This window comes from Rhinolophus ferrumequinum, chromosome 16 (genome assembly GCF_004115265.2).
Source record: "Rhinolophus ferrumequinum isolate MPI-CBG mRhiFer1 chromosome 16, mRhiFer1_v1.p, whole genome shotgun sequence".
Taxonomy (NCBI): Eukaryota; Metazoa; Chordata; class Mammalia; order Chiroptera; family Rhinolophidae; genus Rhinolophus; species Rhinolophus ferrumequinum.
In genome coordinates this window covers 9,188,602-9,209,911 of record NC_046299.1, presented here as the reverse complement: position 1 = coordinate 9,209,911, position 21,310 = coordinate 9,188,602, and the positions used below count along the sequence as shown (strand labels likewise).

Below are 21,310 nucleotides of genomic sequence, written 5' to 3'. Positions count from 1 at the left end.
AGGAGTGAGGGTGAGGGCGAAATCTAGGGTGCACAGAGCAATTAAGGGACTTTCGGTGTGAAGCAGTACAGGGAACCTTTCTTACGTAAGCTGGCGTTGGGTGGGCTTTGTCTAGTTGAAAAGAACAGAATCCTTCTCAAATGAGCTCAGATAAATTAGGGGGTTAGGTACAGGGCTATACAAGCAATCAATCCCACAGACACCCAAGAATAGGGGGGAAAGGACAGGAACCTCTTGGACACTGGCATTACGGAGTTGGGCCATTGGGGTGGAGAGACCCTTCTCGGCTCAGGACGGCTCCTGTCTGTAATGTGACCTCACTCATCTCCTCACACTCTCATGCCTCCTTCTCCTGTCTGGACGTCATTTCTGCGGCCCGTGCTTTTGGTTTGTATGAGGCTTGGCCTGGCAGGGATGGGTGGTCCTGCCCACACCTGCATGACCGTTCAGCTCCAATGCCACCTCCATCAGGTGGTGGAGACTTCCCAGGCAGAGACTCTCGCTCAACTCATTTCTCAAGCCTGGCCACAAAAGTTGTGAGTCTCTGAGATGCCCGCCCTCAGGCCAGATGTGTACCCCAGGCAGCTCATGTGTGGTTTGAGTGTTTGGTGATCACATGGTTTTGGTCTGCTTGGCTGAAGTGGTGGAAAGGTCAGTTTGTCCAAGAAGGGCATAGGTGGCCCTGCCACCCGTGGCTCGAGCAGCTGGGGCAGTGTTTGAACAGATACCACTGTGGTCCCCAAAGTCCTGTTGGGGGCCCTCTCAGTTGATCTGGAAATCCCTTTGCCTCATTCTTTATTCTTGCCTCTCTGGTGTGGAATCCCAAGATATGTGACTGTGGGGAAACACCATCCTTCATGGTTATGGTTACAGTTTGCTGCCGGCTTTTGGAGTCGGGCTGCGGTTAATGGCAGTGAGTAGCTCCCAGTTACTTTCTCAATGACTTTTCATTCTCAGCTAAATCTTCCTTAGGTGACAGTTCATAATTGCACTCCATACCCTGCCTCCTGTACAGTCGCACGGAAGGTGGAATGATTGGATGTTCTGTTAGCCCAAATCAATGACAGCCTGCCCTGTAGAAATGGTGAAGAGCTTCACGTTGTTTAGGAAGCCTTGGCAATAGGGAGTAGAGGAACGATCTTTAAAAATCAAGGACAGGAAACTAGGTGCAGCTTTCCCAATGTTACCTGGAATTCAGGACTTTCTCAGTGAAAGTGGTTTAGTGCTCAGGTCCCTTCTTCACGCAGGCCTGGACCCCAAAAGCTCCCCTTATCTGCATGTCCACAGGGGCCACCTTTGTGCATCTGTTGTCGGGTGAGAGGAGTGACGCTTGGCTCATCCAGTGCCGGATTTTAAGGGATTCAGGCAGTGGGACCCCAGGCCTGTATAACAGGAAACCCTGGTATGGAAGGAAGGCGCTGAGTCCCCCAACAAGTGACAACAAGTAATAAGTCCCTGGCATGCTTATTCAGCAGTCGTGTCCTCAGTGCAGGCCACTCGTAGGCCAGCTTGCCTGATACATTGCTTTGAATTTCTTTATGAGACACAGACAGTCTGATTTCTCTCTCTGACTTCTCTGAAGCCTGCAGTGCTGCGGGATGCTGTAAACACAGCCGTTATGAAGCAGACCCACTGGGTTATGGTTAATCAGCAAGCCCTCCTGATGAGGGTCATTCATTTCCTGCTCGGCCAGCCTTTCGTGCATCTGAGCTGAGCCCAGCCTTCTCCCTGGTACCAGTGAGACGCCTCATATTGGTGCCCTGGGGGCTGTGCCATTGAGATGAAAATAATCATCGGTTCAGTTTACTTCCAGAATGCTGAGATGACTTCCACCCTAACTATTGTCACTGCAGACCCCCACTCCTTTCTGTCTCCTTCAGGCTTTTGGATCACAGTGAAGTTGCCAGCTGTTGGTGGTTACATCACATCCACACATTTTCTAGCTCAGCTACTGGAAACTTTTCAAAGAACTGCTCTGTGCTACAGTCAGCCCAGCCGGTGCAGAGGTTGGGGAGGTATAGGTGGTTCTGGATCAATGGCGCAATCTGCGAGGTTCCCCTAGGGCATTGGCAGATCAGCGAGTGATGCTTGTTCCCGGAGACCTTTTCTGTGCTGAGGCAATGTTAGGACCTTGGTGAGGAGGAGTCGGGCCCTGCTGCACAACACAGCAGTGAGCCCGCTGGACCAGCCCTAACAGGAAAGGCCCCCGTCGTTTCAGGGTGACCTCCCAGCCTGTTCATTGTCACAACTCTGGGAGAACACAGCAGTGAAGATAGTCCAAGGAATTATCCCTCCTCTCTGCCAAGGAGACCTTTCCGCAGTGCTCCGAGCTTACTGAGAAAGAAGGGGAGCCAGCATTTTAGAAAGGAAGAGTCTGTGCGTGCAGAATGTGATCAGAGGATTCCCCCGGCTTCCCCACTCTCGGTTTCAGTTGCACCCATGCTGCTGACTCAAACTCTGCTCTCCACCCCAGCGGCCCATCCCTCCTTTGCTGCCACACTAAGATATGGCAGTGTTCCCCATCTCACACTTAGGTGAATAATTTCCCTTTGACGAAGGTGTGCATTTGAACTGGTCCCTGCCATTCTCTCTGCTTCCCATGACTTGTCCAAAGCAGGTGGGTTTTGTCTCCATCTCTGTGGCCTGAGCCCTTGGTGACTGTGCTGTCTGCTCCACAGTACTTTCCGCTTGTAGAACAACACATTTGTCTCCCTTGATGACCATGAATTGCTCTAGGCAGCTCCTTCTCGAAAATGTGCCTCCACTGCTATTCTCTTCCATAAATCCCAGCTAGTATTGAATAGTTAGTATTTGCTGAAGGGAAATGGTAGCTCATATGCTTTATTATTCAACAAAGCAATGGAACGGGCATCAGTAGGTTTTTATTGCATATGCACAGCATTTGACTTTCCATCACATGGACTTGCCTTTTTTGCAGTCTCGGTAAACACAGGTGAGGGCTGTGAAGTCCTTGCAGGGGCAGCTCTGTGACTTATGTCACCTGCACTGTTTGGATGACCTGTACTTCATCAAAGTTCTTCCGAGCTGCTTGGGGAAAGTCTCCCTGCTGTATATTTAAAATAATGCATTCTGGAAGGTCCTGCTGTTTGGGGTGGCAAAAAGCACCCCCTGGACCACCATTCTCAAAGAGATGTTGGGACTTTTCTCCTTCTCGAAAACAGTCATCTGCTTGATAACAGATGGACAGCTGTTGGTGGGTGATGGGTCAGCAAGGACATACTGCCAAGAGGGAATGTCCCAGACCACAGCAGGATTCCTGCCATGGCTCTGAGGAGAATTATGTCTGAGAAGGTTGCCAAAAGGAAATAAAGAAGGTAGTGTTTCTTGCTACCAGGAAAAGAAAGTCTATATGCTGTAGTATTAAATCTGTTCATATCAGTCCAGAAGATGACAGATCGGCTTTCTCTACAATATGGAAAATTTCAGTCCAGGAGAAGAGATAAATTTCATGTCCTAGGGACTTGAAATTTCATGAGTCACTCTCTGAAGTCCTGTCCTAATTATATTTTACTCTAGCCACCTAAACTTCCCTCTGTTTATTAAAGGATTGGTTCAGATTTCTGTGGTCGTGAATTAAATAGGATGATGATGATGATGATTTTGCTTTGAGAGCCAGCTGGTTATTTTTCTGTCTGTTGGTTTTGTTTTGTAGCCGTGTCCTTGGCTCTTGCTTTGAATGGAGTCTGCACAAACACTATTAAGTTAATAGTGGGAAGGTAAGTTCCAGAAGGAAACAAATGATGACGTAGATGCTCCAGGTTATCTGTGTAGGGACCTTGGCCACAGGACACTGGTTGGGACAGATTGGAGCTCTTCTGGGTTTCCCTTACATTGTTGTCCTTCTAGGATTTCTGTCCTCAGCACACATCTTTCTCCTCCTTTGAATTACACACTCACTATTTCAGCAAGCAGGAGATCAAGAGTAAAGAAGGATCCGCTGACCTTACGCTTTCTTGTGTGCCAAGCTCACTGCTGGCATTTCTAGTCCATCCACTGGGTCTCCTCAGACACCCACTCATTCATCAGTTCTGGCCTCCAAAAAATAAATCAGGTTACTGCATTCTCCTTGGGATAAGAAGTATGGCTTGGCATTTGAGTTTTGTCTTACGGCACACTTCCCTAACACTCCTGGGAAATGATTTCTATTCTCCATTTATCTTGCTTTCTCCCCCAACTGCTCTGGAAGTGAGCTAGTCTCTGTAGAGTCTAACAGTCGAAAGACCTGAATTCGAGACCTGACCTTGGCCCTGAGCCGCTGTGGGCCTTAGGCAAGTTAGCTCCCCGCTCAGAATGTCAGCATTTCCTCGGTTCCTATTTGGTGCAGGGTGCTGGCCAAGCACCAAGGGGACAGAAGGAAGATGGATACAAATCGGGCATCCCTGACCTGGTGCTCCAGTGTTTCTCCAATAATCCATGCTTGGAGCCGCCATGGGGCCCTGATAAAATGCTGATTCTCAGGCCTTGTCTGCTTTGTTTTTGGTTCAGTAGGTGAATAACCACTCTTAGAGAAACGCTAGCCAAGTAGGGGAGAAACAGTATACCAGCAGCTCTGATAGATTATTGAAATTGATTATTGATATGCTATATTAATAGATATGGATAGATTATGATAGGGCCTAGATCCCAGAGCTGAGTCAGCGTGTGTGAACTGTGACCCAGTATGTGCAGAAAAGGGGCTCTGTGTTCACAGCGGTAGCAAAGCCTTGCCTGTGGTAGGTGTGGGGCAAATATTAGTTGAATTGATGTGCCGTGACCGGCCATCACACACCTGTGTGAGAATCCTCACTTGAGTGAGGCAGAAAAGCACCAGGAGAAATGTGTAGGTGCAAGAATCCAACTGCTGTGGTTCAGAGCTGGTCTTTGCCACTTACTGGTTGTGTGTGACCTTGGGCAGAAGTGTAGTATTTCTAAGCCTTCATTTTTGTACCTGTATAATGAAGAAAATCCCAGAGTCTGCCTTGGGGCTGTCACGAAAATCATATTGGCAGGACTCTGGTACAGTCCTGGTATAGACCTGGTACCAGGTCTGGTACCCAGTAAGGACTCGATAACGGTTGGCTCGACCCCACTCCCATGTAGACGTCTCTCTCCCATGACACTGGGTGACTGTGTGTGTCCTGCATCATGCGGGAGGGCCTTTGGGTCCTCTCAATGAGGTTAACTGAGACCTGCATCTGAGAAAGGGTACTTGGCCATCCAAGTTCAAGAAAAAGGGCCACGAGCAGCCTGGCGTCTTAGATCCTGGAAGCAGCTTCTGAATGGCGGAACCATAGGTGGAGGCAGGAGCTGCCTTTTGCTCCAGCAGTGCTGGGCTTAGGTGCCTCCTGTATGTCGTTAACTTTAAAGTATGGGAGCTGGGGCAGCAGGGAACGGCGGGGGTCAGCTCGGGATTCGTTTGTGATGGCAGCATTTTATATTGAAAATGTCCATGGTGTCTTTTGTAGACCTCGCCCCGATTTCTTTTACCGCTGCTTTCCAGATGGAGTGATGAACTCGGAAATGCACTGCACAGGTGACCCCGACCTGGTGTCCGAGGGCCGCAAAAGCTTCCCCAGCATCCATTCCTCCTGTAAGTTCACTGGCTTGGGACACTAATTCCCCGGTCATGTTTTCTGATCACTTTCTTTGGGAGTTTCGGTGGTGGGGACAGTGTTGAATGTTGGGCACAGTTCATTTTTCTTTGCTGTAGTGGTTGGCTTAGAAACAAACCTACAAATGGAAATAACAAACGTGTGAATGAGGCTGTGGAGTTTAAAACGCATTGTATATGTTGCTTCTGTGAGCTTGGCGCCGTGTAACACGTGACACTTTACCCTGTACAATTCAGAAACTTGACCGTACAAAGGAATTTACCACGCTCCCTGGGATCTTCTTCTTTTCAGCTCAGTGTTCACTCTACTTTATTCCTTCACTGAAGCTATTGTGTGTGTGTGTGTACCAAAATATAGCTTCTGTATGTATACATATGTACGTATGCATATAACACCCAATATGTAATCTGATTGTAGATATTTGAGCTGGGCCCAGCCTTAAGACAAAGGCTAAGTAATATGAGTCAGGTGCAATGTGACGTTGTAGAAGGCACAGTCTGTGAAGTGTGACCAGTCCTGGCTCTGCCAGGGTTTAGCTCCGTGACTGAACCTGTCTGTGCCTCAGTTTCTGCTGTGTAAAATGGGAATGACAGTGCCTCTGGTTTTGCTCGGGGTGAGGGTGAAATTCAGCGATAATGATCACTGACATTTCTGGAGCGTCCGCCATGCCAAAATGTTTAGGTGTTGACTTAATCCACTCACTCTATGTAAAGTACTCAGGATAGTGCTTTAAATAAACAGTAGTCATCCACATCACTGTTTCGTACCAGAGCTGAGGTTTCCAGAGAGTCCTGGCTGATGTCTTCATTCCATCAGTGTTTATTGAATGACTTAGGTACCAGGCACGGTGCCAGGTGCTGGGGACACAAAGATAAATAAGACAGAGCTCATGTCCCAGGGGGTCCGCAGGCTTTGGCAGAGTGTATGTTTAGGTGATTCTGGGATAACTGGAGAACCACGGCCACAGGTGACCTCTTGGGAGAGGACAGGCTGCTGTCATGGTCCAAAGCCCTTGAGCCCCACGGGACTGATCGTTACTTACCTTTGGCAGCCTGTACCTTAGTCTTTTTCATTTTTTCTAAGTACCTTAGACACACGCTGATCGTGGTAGGGTCATGGAATAACTGGATGCCCTTTTCTGCCGAGTGGTTACTGGACATTCTGCTCAGAGCCATGGGATATTAGGGTTTGTCCACAAGATATCGGGGTGCCAGGTACTTTAAGTGAGTGGCCGTCAACCTGCACAACAGCCCTGCCAAGTCTGGTTGTCCCCATTTTATACATAGGGATGTTGAGGCTCAGAGAGACCCAGTAACTCATCTGAGGACACTCAGCTGACCCTCCCACCAGCCTCTACCATGAGAGTATCTTGGGGCTTTTGGTGATTAAATACAATGAAGTATTCATAGTCCATTTAAATAAATAACTCATTGTCTCTGATTTCTTGGAGGCTACGGTGGATTGAATAGGGACACCCCAAAAGATATGTCCAAGTCCCAGCCCACAGAACCTGTGAACGTGATCTGATTTGGCAAAAGGGTCTCTGCAGATGTAACTCAGTTAAGAATCTCAAGATGACACCATCCTGGATTTAGAGTGGGCCCTAAATCCAATGACAGCTGTCCTTATAAGAGAAAGGCAGAGGAATATTTGAGACAGAGACAAGGGGGAGAAAGCCACATGAAGATGGAGGCAGAGACTGAAGTGATGCAGCCACAAGTCAAGAAGGACCTGCCCCCAGACTCTGGAAGAGGCAGGAAGAACCTAGAACCCTCAGAGGGAGCACAGCCCCGCGGACACCTTGGTTGGACTTCCAGCCTCCAGAACTAAGAGAGAACAAAGTTAGATTAAACACTTTGCAGTTAGTGGTAAGGGTTTGGCTTTAGAATCATGGGAGAGGTTGAGAGAAACATGTTATTCTGTGTGTGCTTCTTTAAAATGCCCTCCGAGGTGAATGCAGCAAGGGGCTCGGAGGTGATGCTTGAAGATGTGGGCTTTGAGGTTCTTCTGGGCTTCGGTTATTCCTGTTACTTGAGGCAGAACATCTATTTGGAATCACTCTCTGTCTGTGACTCCTCTCTGAAGCCACATTTTAAGTGAGTGTCTGTTTGGGAGGAGTCGTCGTCGCCAGCTGGAGGAATGCCTGCTGTGTTGACTCATTTCTCCTGACCATCAGGGCTTCCCATGCTGGCATTGTTCAGAGGTCCCTGGGATAGCATCCACCTGGATCGGCTCCCACCTGCCCTCCATCTCTGTCCTTGCGGGGTCACTCAAGGTCTCTGTTGTTTTAGGGCATGTTCTGCCTTCCCAAAGACTTGGTGCTCAGCTTAAAGAGGCTTCACAAATTAGAAGCAGTAAGCAGTGAAACCCTGTGGCTGTTTAACAGTTAACTGAACCTGCAGCACAATTGTTGCATTTGAACTTGGGAAGGAAACAGCATTAGTGTGAATAACTCAAGCTGCAAGACTGTTGGATCACAGAAATTAAGAGGGGAGGCACCCCCGTACTCCCACCCAGAGGGATACACCCTCTGTATCCAATGCTTTTTCTCACAGGGCTGCCTGCCAGCTGCCTTGTTAATGCACGGGCTGATGTCCCATCCGTGCTAGACAAGCTTTTTGACAGAGGCTATTACTATCTTTAGCTTAAGATGCTACTTAAAATGTTACAAACTGTTACTACTTGGCAGACACAACATCCTACCCAGCTTCTAGGTTTTGATGGTGGTATTTCCATCTTCTCTTTCTCTCTTTTATGATAGGTCAGTAATTGCCTTGCAGGGAGCTGCCATATCCATTTAGAAAAACCATCAGTGCTGTTTCCTGGATTCTTTTTGAGTGAATAAGAAGCCTAGCAGCGGTGTCACTCTGCTCCTCAGAGCAGGCGGTAGACCTCAGAGCGGTGACCTCAGTGGACTCCTATTTTGTACACACACTCTTTCTCCCTTCAGTAAATCAGTTTTGTAGTGAGTGGACACAGGCGTCCTGGACCAAGGGGTCTTGTACGACGAATACCCCATTCTGGGTAAATAAGGGCTTGCTTTGCTGTGCTTACAGGTGATGGGAGACCGGAAGGTAATCCTGTCCACGTACCATCCTGCAGAGCAGCTGGTTTTCTTTGCACTGAAGAACAAGCATTGATTTCTTTTCAAAACAAAAGATCTTGTTTGTAATCTATCATGAACAGTCAAACCGCACTCCCCTGAAGTGCTCACGTGGCACACTGTCCACAAGCAGCGTGTCCCCGTGGCAGCCATCTTAGGGGACTTGTTCTGTAAGGCAGTCCGAGCCACCCTTGATGGCAAAAGCAGAGACCACAGTTTCACAGAGCCGGGGATTTCCTTTAGAAGTTTTCCAGAAGTGTAGGGTTGAAAGTGGAGAAAGGTAATGTAGCTTTAAAGCAAGGATATTCTGAAAAGCAAACAGTCTTGCATCACATAATCTCAGCTTTTAATGAGTATTGATTCACCTTCCAGAAAGAAGATGGATTTCAGAGGGAAAAGTAGAAACAACAAATTATTACTGCCAGTCAAGCTATTAAGAAACTTCTTTCCTGTAAAAATGGGAGACTTGAATAAAGTGGTACTGTTGTCGAAGGGTTGGCAAATGACAGCCAAATTCAGTGGCTGCCTATTTTTGTAAATAAAGTTTTATCGGCCCATTCATTTATATTTTGTCTATGGAGCTTTCACTTTATAATGAGACATGGCCCACAAAACTGAAAATGTGCTCCAACTAGCATATCACTTCATGGGTTGGAGTGGGGAGGCGGGATGAATAGGCAGAGCACAGAGGATTTTTAGGGCAGTGAAAATATGTCTGTATGGTCCTATAATGATGGACACATGTCATTATCCTTTTTTCCCAAACCCAAAGAATGTACAACACCAAGAGTGACCCCTAAAGTAAACTGTGGACTTTGGGTGATTTTGAAGTACCAGTGTGGGTTCATCAATTGTAACAAATGTCGGAGGATGCTGAACGTGTGGGGGCGGGAGGTAGGGGGCATCTCTCTACCTGCTTAATTTTGCCGTGAACCTAAAACTCAAAACAATTAAACAAAGAGCATTACTAAAGCAAGACCGGTGCATTTGAACTGTGCACATAGATGTTTCCTTTTTAAGCAAGTCCATTCCAGTGTACAAGTAAAAAGGGGGCATTTATAGGACAACCCGTGCTTGTGGGATGTAGTTTTAACATGACAAACAAGATTTATAGGTGTATCTGGCTAATGTTGATGTAGCAGACTCTTCTTGAGCACTTACTGTTTTGTAGGTACGGGGCTAGCACTTGGGGAGGGTACAGGATGGTCAGACAGGGCCCGTGTCCTCTTTCCGGAAAGGGCAGGCAGGTACCGGGTGCTTCAACACAGTGCTCTGGCATTGGGGAGCTGAGAATTCCTGTCGGGCCAGGGGCCAGCCGCTGGGAGGCAAAACGCTTTCTCCTGTGCTCTCCCAGGAAAGAACATACAAGCTACATGTTCTGAGCTATTTCGCTTTAAAGTGTGTTCATTCTGTTCTTTAGCTGCAGTAGAATCCTAGATTAAAAATCACTTCAGTGCCTTTGAGAGAAGCCTGATGGCAGTTTTTCCCTGTGTTTTGTTTTTCTCTTTCTGTCGCTGGAACCTCTTAGGATCCTTTCTCTATCTCTGAAGTTTCACGATGATGGGCCTCACTGGGATTTTTTCTCCTGTAGTGTTCTGGTCCCCCAGTGGGTCCTTTGAATCTGGAACTTCATGCATCTCCTCTTTCTGTTCTGTTTCTTTTCTCTGGATCCTGTATTAGGCAGATGTTGAATCTCCTGGATTGATCTCATCCTTTTATTTCCTATTGTCTATCTTTTTGTCTTTTTTGTTCATCTTCCCAAGAGAACTTTTTAAAATTTTATTTACCAACATTTCTATTGAATTTTATTATGATTTTTATATTTGTTATTTCCAGCAGCTCTTTACTGAACTCTTATATGTATAAAAAAATAGTCCTGTTTTTTTTTTTATGGGTACAATATCTGTTTCCTCCCTTTGTTTGCAGGTGTCATCTGTTGCCCACCTTCTGTTTGTTTATGTGTTTTTGTATCTAGCTTTTGTTAGCTCACCAAATAGCTGGTGATCTTCAGCTGTATATTCTTATTTAAAATGGAAGCACTAAAGCTAAGTGGGCGGAGCTTGCTAGTTGGGCTTCACTGAATGCTGATTGAGGAATAAGCTGGGTTTTCACTGATTGGCTCTGAGTATTAGCATCTGGCCTTCACTTTGAGGTGATTTGATTCCACCGGCGGAGTACACATGAACTTGGCATTCTGGGAGTCGTGCCGAAGGGGCTTGGGTTCTTGAAGGTCACTTTGCAGACGTTCCTGTAACCCTCCTGCTTTCAGTCTGGTTGTTCAGCCCTGTTCTCTACTTGCCTGCTTTCCCCAAGCCTGGAGCCACAGCTGATTAAACCTTGTATCTTCTTCAAGAGTCAGGTAGGCAGCGGCAGTTTCCTGGTTTGCAGGATGAGGTGGGGACCCGGAGAGTCTAACTGCTCTTTATAGGGACTTTCCACCCACTTCCCTGTTTCCAGCCTGTGTCTCACCCTGCTCCCTGCAGCACCTGGTACCTCTGGTTCAAAGCTTTGCAGAGTCCTGCCTGGTGAATGAGCGGTTCTCATGGGTACCACCGTCTGCAGGCATGTAGACTTGCCTCTCCTGGCTTCTGAGTCAGTATTGCTCTGCCATCTGCTTTCCATCTTGATACCCTGTGGTTTGCAGTTGAGGTGCTTCCGTTTAAGATAGAATGTGTGTTCCTGTTTGCATTAGTCAGGGTTGTCCAGAGAAACAGAACCATGACGGTGTGTGTGTGTCTATGTATAGAGAGAGTTGGGTGTGGGGATTTTAAGGAATTGGCTCACATGATTGTGGGGTTTGGTAAATCTGAAATGTATAGGTCAGGCCAGCAGGCTGGAAACTTACCAGGTAAGAGTTGATGTTGCCATCTTAAGTTGGAAATCTTCAGGGCGGGCCTCAGGCTGGAAAGTCCAGCAGGCTTCCTGTGTTGCAGTCTTGAGGTTGATTCCTTATTTGGGAAATCTGTCTTTGCTGAGGCCTTCAACTGATTGGACGAGGCCCACCCACATTATGGAGGGTGAGCTCCTTTACTTAAAGTCAACTGGTTGCAAATGCTCATCACATCTGAAATAAACCTTTGCAGCCGCATTTAGACTGGTGTTGACCAAACAGCTGGGCACCATGGCCAAGCCAAGTTGACACGTAAAAGTAGCTATCACACTGTTGTTTCTTTGCTTCCCTGTAATTTTCAAATCAGAAATACCTTAGTTGCAGAGGTACCATATGTTAGAAGATGCTTGTTCATCCTTGGTGTTACTTTGATGACAGAGTCCTTAAGAGTGGAGTACCTACACTGAAGGGTCTTTGCACGCCATGTCTGGGAGTTTGCTTTTGCTGAATGAATCTAAATAGGCATTAACTATGGACTGAGAAACTATCGTAGTATATCATCTATGCTAACCAGCAATGTTTAACTCCGTCAAGCACGGGTATTCAATATCATGAACCAGCTTATTCTTAGAGTGGTTAGGCAGGCTTTTGCATAAAGAAACAGGAAACAGGAGAGCAGAGGAAATTGCAAGATTCGTTTGTTTTGCATCACCTAATGAAATGAAATTGCTGTCTGGGGATGTTGCTGGTAGATGGAAAGCTTAAAAAATGCCACCTCCTTCTTCTTTTAAAAATCGTATAAAATTAAAAGCAACAAATGAACAAGACAAAAACTCACAGACACAGACACAGATTGGTGGTTACCAGAGGGAAAGGGGGCTGGGGGGTGGGGGATAGAAAAGGGTAAAGGAGTCAAATATATGGTGACGGAAGGAGACTTGATTCTGGGTGGTGAGGACACAATGCAATATATAGATGATGTATTATAGAAATGTACACTTGAAATCTATATAATTTTATTAACCAGTGTCACCCCAATAAATTTAATAAAATTTTGTTAAAAAGAAAGGTGATTGGTGGTTGCCTTGGTAATATAGGAGCAAAAAAAAAAGTTTCCAAGGAAACAATTGGAATGATGACTGTGGTTATTATCTTGACCACGGATATATATTCACGAGTGTGTGTGTGTGTGTGTGTGTGTGTGTGTGTAAAATATTTTTAAAATGTACGTTAAAAAAATGGTATAAAATGGCATGGGCTGCTGTTAGGTCCTTGGTTCAGCTAGGACACACTGGTGGTCAGTTGTCTGAGGTCAGCTCGACTTGTGGGGTTTCTCTTATTGACAGAGCGATGAAAGCTCCCAGGTTCACTGTCATGTCAAGGGATGTCATCAAACTTGGCAAGAGCCTCTCAGAGCTTTTCTCCTAAGTTTGTATTATCCTACGTCACAAGCTTCCCAGACAATTTCAGAGGCTCTGAGAAGCGCCTGACCTAATTTTGCCACATCTTCCTCATCCAAATGGAGATCCCCCTGAACACTGGAAAGGCTTGTTTTGGGGTTGCCAAACTCCTGAAGGGAGTGATTGCTTTAACTAGCATCAGACCTCTTTGGAGGATGGTGTTTCTCAAACTTTCTTTCCTTATCACCCTCTTCTCCTTTTTTAGACTTTTTCCCCCTAATTGCTCATCTCTACCATGAAATGTTAATACTGCAAATATTCTGTATATCTGTGTCCTGTGGCCCTTGGAGATTTTCTCATCTCCCCAAGAACCAGTTCTCATCCCCTTGGGGGCGATATTGTCCTGGTTGAGAAGTCATGTTTTGGGGCGGTGGTAGTTCTCAACTGGACAATTTAACCCCCCCCCCACACACACACACTCTGGGGGACATTTAACAATTTCTGGAGACATTTTTGATTGTTGAGGGGTGTTGCTACTGGCATCTAGTACATAGAGGCCAGGGATGCTGCTAAACATCTTACAGTGCCCAGGACAGTCCCCACAACACGGAATTATCCGGTCCAAAATGTCAATAGTGTCCGGGCTGAGATACCCTCTTCTAGGGTAATTAGGCAAATAGATGGGAGAAATCGATCACTCACATATTAAATTCACTCACTCTCCAAGTTCCTGGTCTGAATAAATAGAATATTTTTAGAAACGCATACTGTTTAATTAATCAAAATACTTTCCCTCCAAGACCTGGCTCACTATTTGACTTCTATGGGGAAAAACATCAGGGTTAGATTAAAGGTTATAATTAAAGCCTAATGCCTTTTCGTTTCTGTCTTTTGAAACTTTTTGTGATAAAAATATTTCAGACATATACAAGTCAGAAAGCTAGTGAATATTCATGTTCCAGGTACAACATTCTGCCATTCTTGCTTCCTGGTTTTCTCTGCCCATTTCCTGCCACCATTTAATAATGACGATTTTTAATTATTTTATCACTCTAAGATAAAATTTACATTGAAATGCATAAATCATTGCTATTCAGCGCTGACAAATGCACACACTATGTAACTCCTATTACCACAAGGTAGAATATTTCTGTAACCCCAGAAAGTTCCTTTATGGCCATTTGCAGTCAGTGTCTATCCCCTCAAGACAGCCATTGTACAGGGTTTTGTTTTTAACTTTCGATTAGTTTTACCTGTTTTAGAACTTCATATAAATGGAATCGCACAGTGTATTCTTTATGTGTGGCGGCTTTTGCTCAGTAGAATGTCTTGAAATTCTTCATGTTGTTAGGAGTATACATCAGTAATGCATTCTGTGTTATTGCTGAAATGTATTTCATGGTAGTGAATAGTCCACAAATTGTTTATTCATTCTCCTTTTGATGAGCATTTGGATTGTTTCCAGTTTTTTCAATTGTCAGTAAAGCTGCTATAAATATTTGTGTGCAATTCTTTTAGTGGACTGTGTTGCCTTTTATCTTGGCTAAATATCTATGAGTGGCTTTGCTGGGTACAAAGTTAGGTATCTGTTTAACATTAGGAGAAACTGCCAAGTATTTTTGCAAAGTGCTTATGTCAGTTTCCATTCCCACTGGCCATGTATGAAAATTCACAGACTGCACGTCTTCACCAACATTTGGTATTAGCAGTCTCTTTAGGTTTAGTCATTTTGGTGGGTATGCAGTGGTGTCTCATTGTAGTTTTAAGGTGCATTTCCCAATGACTAATGATGTTGTGTACGCTTTCATTTGCATATTGGCTGTTTACATCTCTTCCTTGGTGCAGTGTGTATTCAGTTCTTTGCCCATTACATTTTTTAAGTCTATTTATGATTAATTAATTGGTGGAGCTTCCTCATATTTTGTCAAATAAATATTTTGTGAATATTTTCTCCCATCAGTGGCTCACCTATTCATTTTCTCAGTGGTGTTTCCTGATGAGCAGTAGTTTCAAATTTTTATGAAATCTGTCACTCTTTTTCTTTTATGGTTATTGCTTTGTGTCCTATTTAAGAAATCTTTCCTAGCCTCCAGTTGCCAGGATAGCTTCATATGTTTTCTTTAAAATCTTTATGATTATTGTTTTATATTTAGGCTTTTCTCAAGTTGACTTTTGTTCGTTGTGGGAGATAGAGCTTGAAGTTCATATTTTTCTGTATTGATAGTCCACTTTTTTTCAGCACCATTTATTGAAGAGACTTTCCTTTCACCATCAAATAGGTTTGATGCCTTTGCAAAAATTAATAGACTGTAGAAGTGCGGGTCTCTTTTTGCATTTATTAATCTACATGCCTATTCTTACGCCAGAACCACCCTCTGTTGATTACTGTAGCTTTCTGGTAGGTTTTGAAGTCGGGCAGTTTGAGTTCTTCATCTTTGTTTTATTTTTCTCAAGGTATTTTGGCAATTATAGGTCTTTGGAGCTGGGGTCAGGGACAATGGCAGGTTCTCTCTGAACGACAGCCATGCTGTAGGACAGGGCATTGCAGGCAGGGGAGCATGGAACCTCTGGTCTTCCTGGGGGATGAGAAATGCTGACAGCTTGCCCCTCCCAGGAAGATACCACTGCCCTTCCCAGCAGGGGGGAGAGGGAGGGAGCCCTGTGTTCCAGGCTGCATCCACCTGGAATGGAGTTTCCATCACCCTGGGCTGGAGGGAGGGGGCTCGGGGTTCATATACCACAGACTCACTGCTCTTACTGACCTTAGTGTATTTTCTTCAATAAATGTTTCTTTTGCCATATGCTCTTAGGACCATTTCCAGAGACAAAGACATTTTTTAAAAATAATTTTCCCCAGATTTCCTTGGGAGTGGGTCCATATAACTCCTCACATTACCATTCGAGTAGCAGAATTCCCTATGTCAGTTTTGATAGATTGTGTTTTTAAATCAGTTTGTATATTTTATCTAGTCTGTTGAATTTATTAGTATAAAGTTGTTTATAATATTTCCCCATTGACTTTTTGATGTCTGTAATATCAGTAGTGACAGCCCCTCTTCCATTTCTCTTATAGTAATGTGTTTTTTCTATTCTTTTTTTTTTTAATTTTACTTGGGATTTATCAATTTTACCAACCTTTTTTAGAAAACAAACTTTTGTTTCTATTCTACTTCATTGATTTTGGCTCTTATCTATATTACTCATTGTTTTTAATTTGTATTTAATTTGCTCATAATTTCATAGCTTCTTAGGTTGGAAATAAGCATTTAAAGATATAAATTTCCCCTAAGCCCTGCTTTAGCTTTACCCCACAAAATTTGATGATTGTATTTTTATTGTTATTATGTTCAAAATATTTTCTACCTTTCCTTGTGATTTCTTCTTTGATTTATGGGTTATTTAGAAGTGGGTGCTTTACTTTTCAAACAGTTAAGGCTTTCCGGCTATCTTAATGGTACAAATTTTTAAGTAAGTTTTATTTGTGAATAGAAACCATGCTGTACAAAATTTCAGTCTTTTGAAATTTATAGAGATTTGTTCTATTGCCTAGTGTATACTTAATCTTGATGGATGTTTCCATGCAGACCTGAAAATGAATCCTGAGTTTCTTGGGAGTGGCATTCCATATGTGTCAATTAAATTAAGATGCTATCATTCAGAAATTTTTGATCCTTGCTTTTTTTCTTTTTGTCTCATTGTTCTGTTCAATTAATGAGAATAGGGTTTAGTAATTATTAACTATGATTATAGATTTGTTTGTTTTTTCCTTTTAATTTTGCACTGTTTTACCTAACATATTTTCGAGCTCTATTTATAGGCATTATACATTTATGTTTTTTATGTATTCTTGATATGTTGGCCCTTTTATCATTATGAAATGTCCTCTGCTCCTTGTTTTGTCTCTTCCTATTTCATGTAATGACTTCTTGTGGATGCAAGGCCCATGGGCCCATCAATTGTGAAACATTTTCATCACAGAGATCTTGTTTTTGGCCCTTGGTAATGAAATAGGCTTGAATTATAAATGAATTGTTGGTTAGACAGCTGTTTTGTGAGGGTTTCTTTTACCACTGTTTCAAACTATTGGCTTTTAACTTAGTCTTCCAATTTGGGCCCAAAGATCATTCAAGATGGTAGATACATTCTAAAAATAGAAATTCAAATCACCACATGTCCTCTGTAATGGACATCTTTTGGGATATGGTTAAGGGAATGGATTGATATATGGGTAGAAAGAAGGAAAGAAATCAATTGATGAATCAGTCATGAGACAACAAGGTCATACAATCCCCTTCTCTGGAAACTGGCCCAGTTCTGAGGTGGGTGCCCGTCCTCAGCTGGGGCCCTGCCACTGACACGTGACTTTTTGGGTTCAGAAACACCAGGCCCTTTCTTTGTGTTTTCTCAGATTCATATCTAGTATGTATATCCTTAGAACCAGCGTGGTCTTTCTGTTCCCTTTTGGGTAGAACTCATAAACACACCTAAGTTACTCCCATGGGCATCTCCACGGGAAACATTGCTTCCTTATGTCTCCCAGTGGGTCTGGGGGCTGCCTCTCCCATCTCTGTTGGCATCGACTTGGAAAATGCAAAGTCATTTTAATGTTAGCTGGAGCCAACCTAATTAGAAAGTTAAGTCTGCCGAAGGAAAATGAAACAGCTCGTTCCCCAGCCGAGCCTGCGTAGTCTCTGGATGGTTCAGACCGACACTTCTCGCCTTCCATCAGCCTCTGGAGTCTGCTAATTAGTGCTAAATAGCACCTTCCTCCCATGCCAGCAGTGGATTTGGCGCTGGGGATGTAGGAGGAGAAAAAGCATTTGAAGCCTTTGAAGAGCGTGGCATTCTCCAACGATGGCAATCAGCACACTTCCCAGCTTCCAGCTCTTCAGTGGCTTCCAGTGCACCGAAAGGATAATCCAGTCTCGTTCACATTGTCCTCCGGCCTTGCACGCTCTGGCCCCTGCCCCCCTTTGCTTTCCGTGCTCCAGCCACTTTGTCCTTTTGATGATAATGCAAATGCCTATCATTTATTGAACACGGGAAATGTGTCAAGGTCGGTGTTAAAGGCTTTAAAGGGCTTCACCCCATTAAATCCTCACAACGTACCTGGGGCGTCAGAATTATTATTAGTCCTCTTGTCCAGATGAGGAAACTGAGGCTCAGGGAGAACAATAATTTGCCCCAACATCACACCGCCAGTATATCACAGAGCTGGCATGTATAGCCAGATCCTGTGACTTTAGACCCCAAACTCTCGATTTCAGAGCCCAGCTCCCTCAACGTGAGATAGTCTTTCTTTCCTTGGCCTTTGAACTTGCCCTTCTCTGATATTTCTCAAGTCCTGTCAGAACGTCAGACCCCCATGCATATTCCTTCCGCACTTACTGTGTCATGTACACCAGTCCATTTTCCAACTCCCAGCACGTGCTTCTGTCTCTGAGGGTTGCTGCTGGCCCGGCTGCCAGACCCACTCTTCCTGTGCTCACAGCAGACTGGATGTGCGTTGAATGAAGCCTTTCCCATCCCCTAGAGCAGCTCGCAGCCGGTGATTAATGGGGGTTGCTGTATAATCACCAGCTTCCTTGCCGCTTAGGTGGGAAAAGTCTGAGGTGTGTATTTCACACTGTCTCCCAGAGTTCCCCAGTGACACTGAGCTCGTGCTGCCCACAGCGATACCGTGCTTGATGTGACATGCTTCCCACCCCCGTCTCCCTTCCCCACAGGTGTTTCCTGGCATCGTCTTCCTAATGAAATACTTGCACTCGACTCCATCTCAGGACCATCCTGAGGGAACCACGCTAAGACGTGACCATGGCTAATCCTGCTTGTTCCTTGAACTTCAGCCTAAGTATGGCCTTATTAAAGCAGCCGTCCTGAATGCTTCAAATTTTCCTCCTGTAATTCTTGTCATGGCACTTCGTGGAGTCTGTAATCATCCTGGTTGTTTACTTGTTTTTCCATCTGCTTCTGCCATTAGCCCTGAGCTCAGTGAGGACGGGAACCTGATTATCCCCAGGGCTGACGTGTTCCCAGGGCCCAGCACAGAGAATGACTCATTTTAGGTGCCCTGAAATATTTATTGCACTAAATTCATGCACTTAATTGAATGAAGACTTAACCGAAGCTGCATGTATGCTATAAATATTTATTATGTAATCAGGACCCCAAATTCAGAGTTCTCAGAATCCTCCCCCCCCCCCGCATCTTCCCTTGCTTAGAGCAAGTGAGAGACCTGAGCTGTGAGGATAATGTGGTCAGCTCTCCTGATAATTAGCAGTATAATCTAATGGCAAACCCTGTGACTGCTTGGGCTTCTCTTTCCCTTTTAGAAGATGAGGGATATGGTTGGGATAGGGTTTTCATAAGTCACTTTCAGTTATGGAATTCTGTGGTCTCTCTCAGCCTCCGTTTCATCAGCTTATAAGAAGGTTTAAAAATACCTACCAAAGATGTTATGAGAATTGAGAGGGATCAGGGTGTGAAGTCCTTTGCACTGTGCCAGGCACATAGTAGGTGCTTTGTGCATACTGAATGACACCGTGCGTTAGGGTCCTTTTTGCCTGGAAGCCTGGGTGGGACCTGAGACTGGGGCCTTAATGGGAAGAGAGCTTTGACATTCGCTTGTCTTTTTTTTTTTTCCCAATAAGCAGACATGCTCAGAAGTTGAAAGTTCTTTGGGAATCTCTTGATACTTATTTTCCCCAATAAATGGATTCAATGTCAAGCCACAGGTTGTTCTCTCTCATGGGATTATCTCCCTTAGTTTTCTGGGTCATGATGAAATGTATAATTTTTCATCAGAAAGAAAGGAAGGAAGTGAGGGAGGCAGGCAGGCAGGCAGGCAGGCAGGCAGGCAGGCCAGCCCTTGCTTTCCTTACAGTTCACATACTGACTAGATGCTGGGTGAAACATGATATTCTCGAGAGCCTCCAGCTGAGCCTCTCCAGATCCCACAGTGATTAGTAACCTTGTGAAAAATGTGGCTCATATCTTCGTCCTTTACTAATATGCCATTTTGGTCAACAGTTCGAATATTTTGGCCTGGGTAGTATTTACCACATCCTACAAATCAAACAAGGTTCTGTTTATTTTCTTTCAAAATGATTCCCGTCTGGAAAAGAAGAAGCGTGACTGGCATTTGCTGACCTTGGCTAGAGCGAGGGAGCCCACGTCTCCCCGCAGCTTCCTCCTGTGAACCGAGGGGTCGTCTCCTCTTGTTAGGCTTTAGCTGCTAAGACGGGAGATGTTGCCCCGTAGTTCACAATTTGGCCTTTGTCACATATCTTAGGTAAAATCTCCCCATACTTTGTAAATGCTTTAAAAAGTATCCATCCACTTACTTCTGTAGTGATTCGGTCATTCATTCAACACCTGTTTGTCTGTGCACCGTGTGGGCTGAGTCAGTCGTGAGTAAGTCAGACGTGCTCCCTGTCTTAGCACAGCTTACAGCGCAGGGCCACCGTGAGCCCGTGTAGTGAGTGCTTGATGCCAGTTAGGAAACGTCCTCTCTCCCGCTAGCAGACGCAACCCCAGGGCATGGTGCGCCGAGTGCAGGCCTCCTTGTCAGCTGGGCACCCTCGGGCAGTGAGCATTCTGAACAACCACTCCTGGCAGCCCTGATGGACAACAATGAACATTAAACGAATAATGACACAAACAGTCATTTAATTACAATCTTGACATAGACTAGTAGGAAAAATGCATAATACATCATAATTAAGTGGTGTGTTTGTTACTAATCAGAGGCATCTGGGACCATTAATTCTGAAGGAGGAGTAGGGCGAGGTAGGAAGAGGGGGTGAGAGCATTTCTGACGGGAAGAGCCCCGAGTACACCTGGACCTCATTATGATGTCTGTGCAGGAGGGAAACAAGTCAAGCTGGTAATGGAGGAGAGGACCAGGGCGTGTAGATCATTTTATGACTTCCGGATTTCTGGTCTAAGTTCCATGAGCATTTGTTTAGTTATCCTTTCTCCATATGTTCATTGCTGCATATTGTTGAATGTCAGAAGGACGCCATTTTAAGACCTAGCTTGGTGCTCAAAATGATAGATTTGCTTTTCTCGTCATTAGATTGCTCTCCATAAATAAATTATTTTGCATCCAAGAACATTCCTATATCGATATGATAGTGACAGACGATATATTTTCAGGCTCAGGTAGACCTGAGTTTGGCCTGGCTCCGTTACTTAGTCATGATGAGATGTTGCTTCATGACTTTGCGTCTCAGTTTACTCATCTGTAAACAGAAGTTCTAATCCCACCTTTCAAGGTGTGGGGGAAATTAAATGAGATAATTTATTCCCTCTTGAACTCTGACTCTGGGAAAGATAGAAAAGTCTGATTTCTGTGCCCTTTGGC

At 44.7% G+C, this 21,310-nt stretch overlaps 1 protein-coding gene across 4 annotated transcripts in view; it reads left to right on the top strand.

The window, feature by feature from the left end:
• The window catches only part of PLPP4 (phospholipid phosphatase 4), a 112,219-nt gene that overhangs the window by 47,455 nt on the left and 43,454 nt on the right, over positions 1–21,310 (top strand). For 2 of the 4 annotated variants that reach the window (XM_033130708.1, XM_033130709.1), the window contains exons 4-5: positions 3,674–3,737; positions 5,466–5,590. The exons of the other annotated variants lie outside the window; for them this stretch is intronic. In XM_033130708.1, coding sequence (XP_032986599.1) covers positions 3,674–3,737; positions 5,466–5,590 — 189 coding nt within the window. The remainder of the gene's footprint in view (positions 1–3,673; positions 3,738–5,465; positions 5,591–21,310) is intronic. 4 annotated transcript variants of the gene reach the window in all.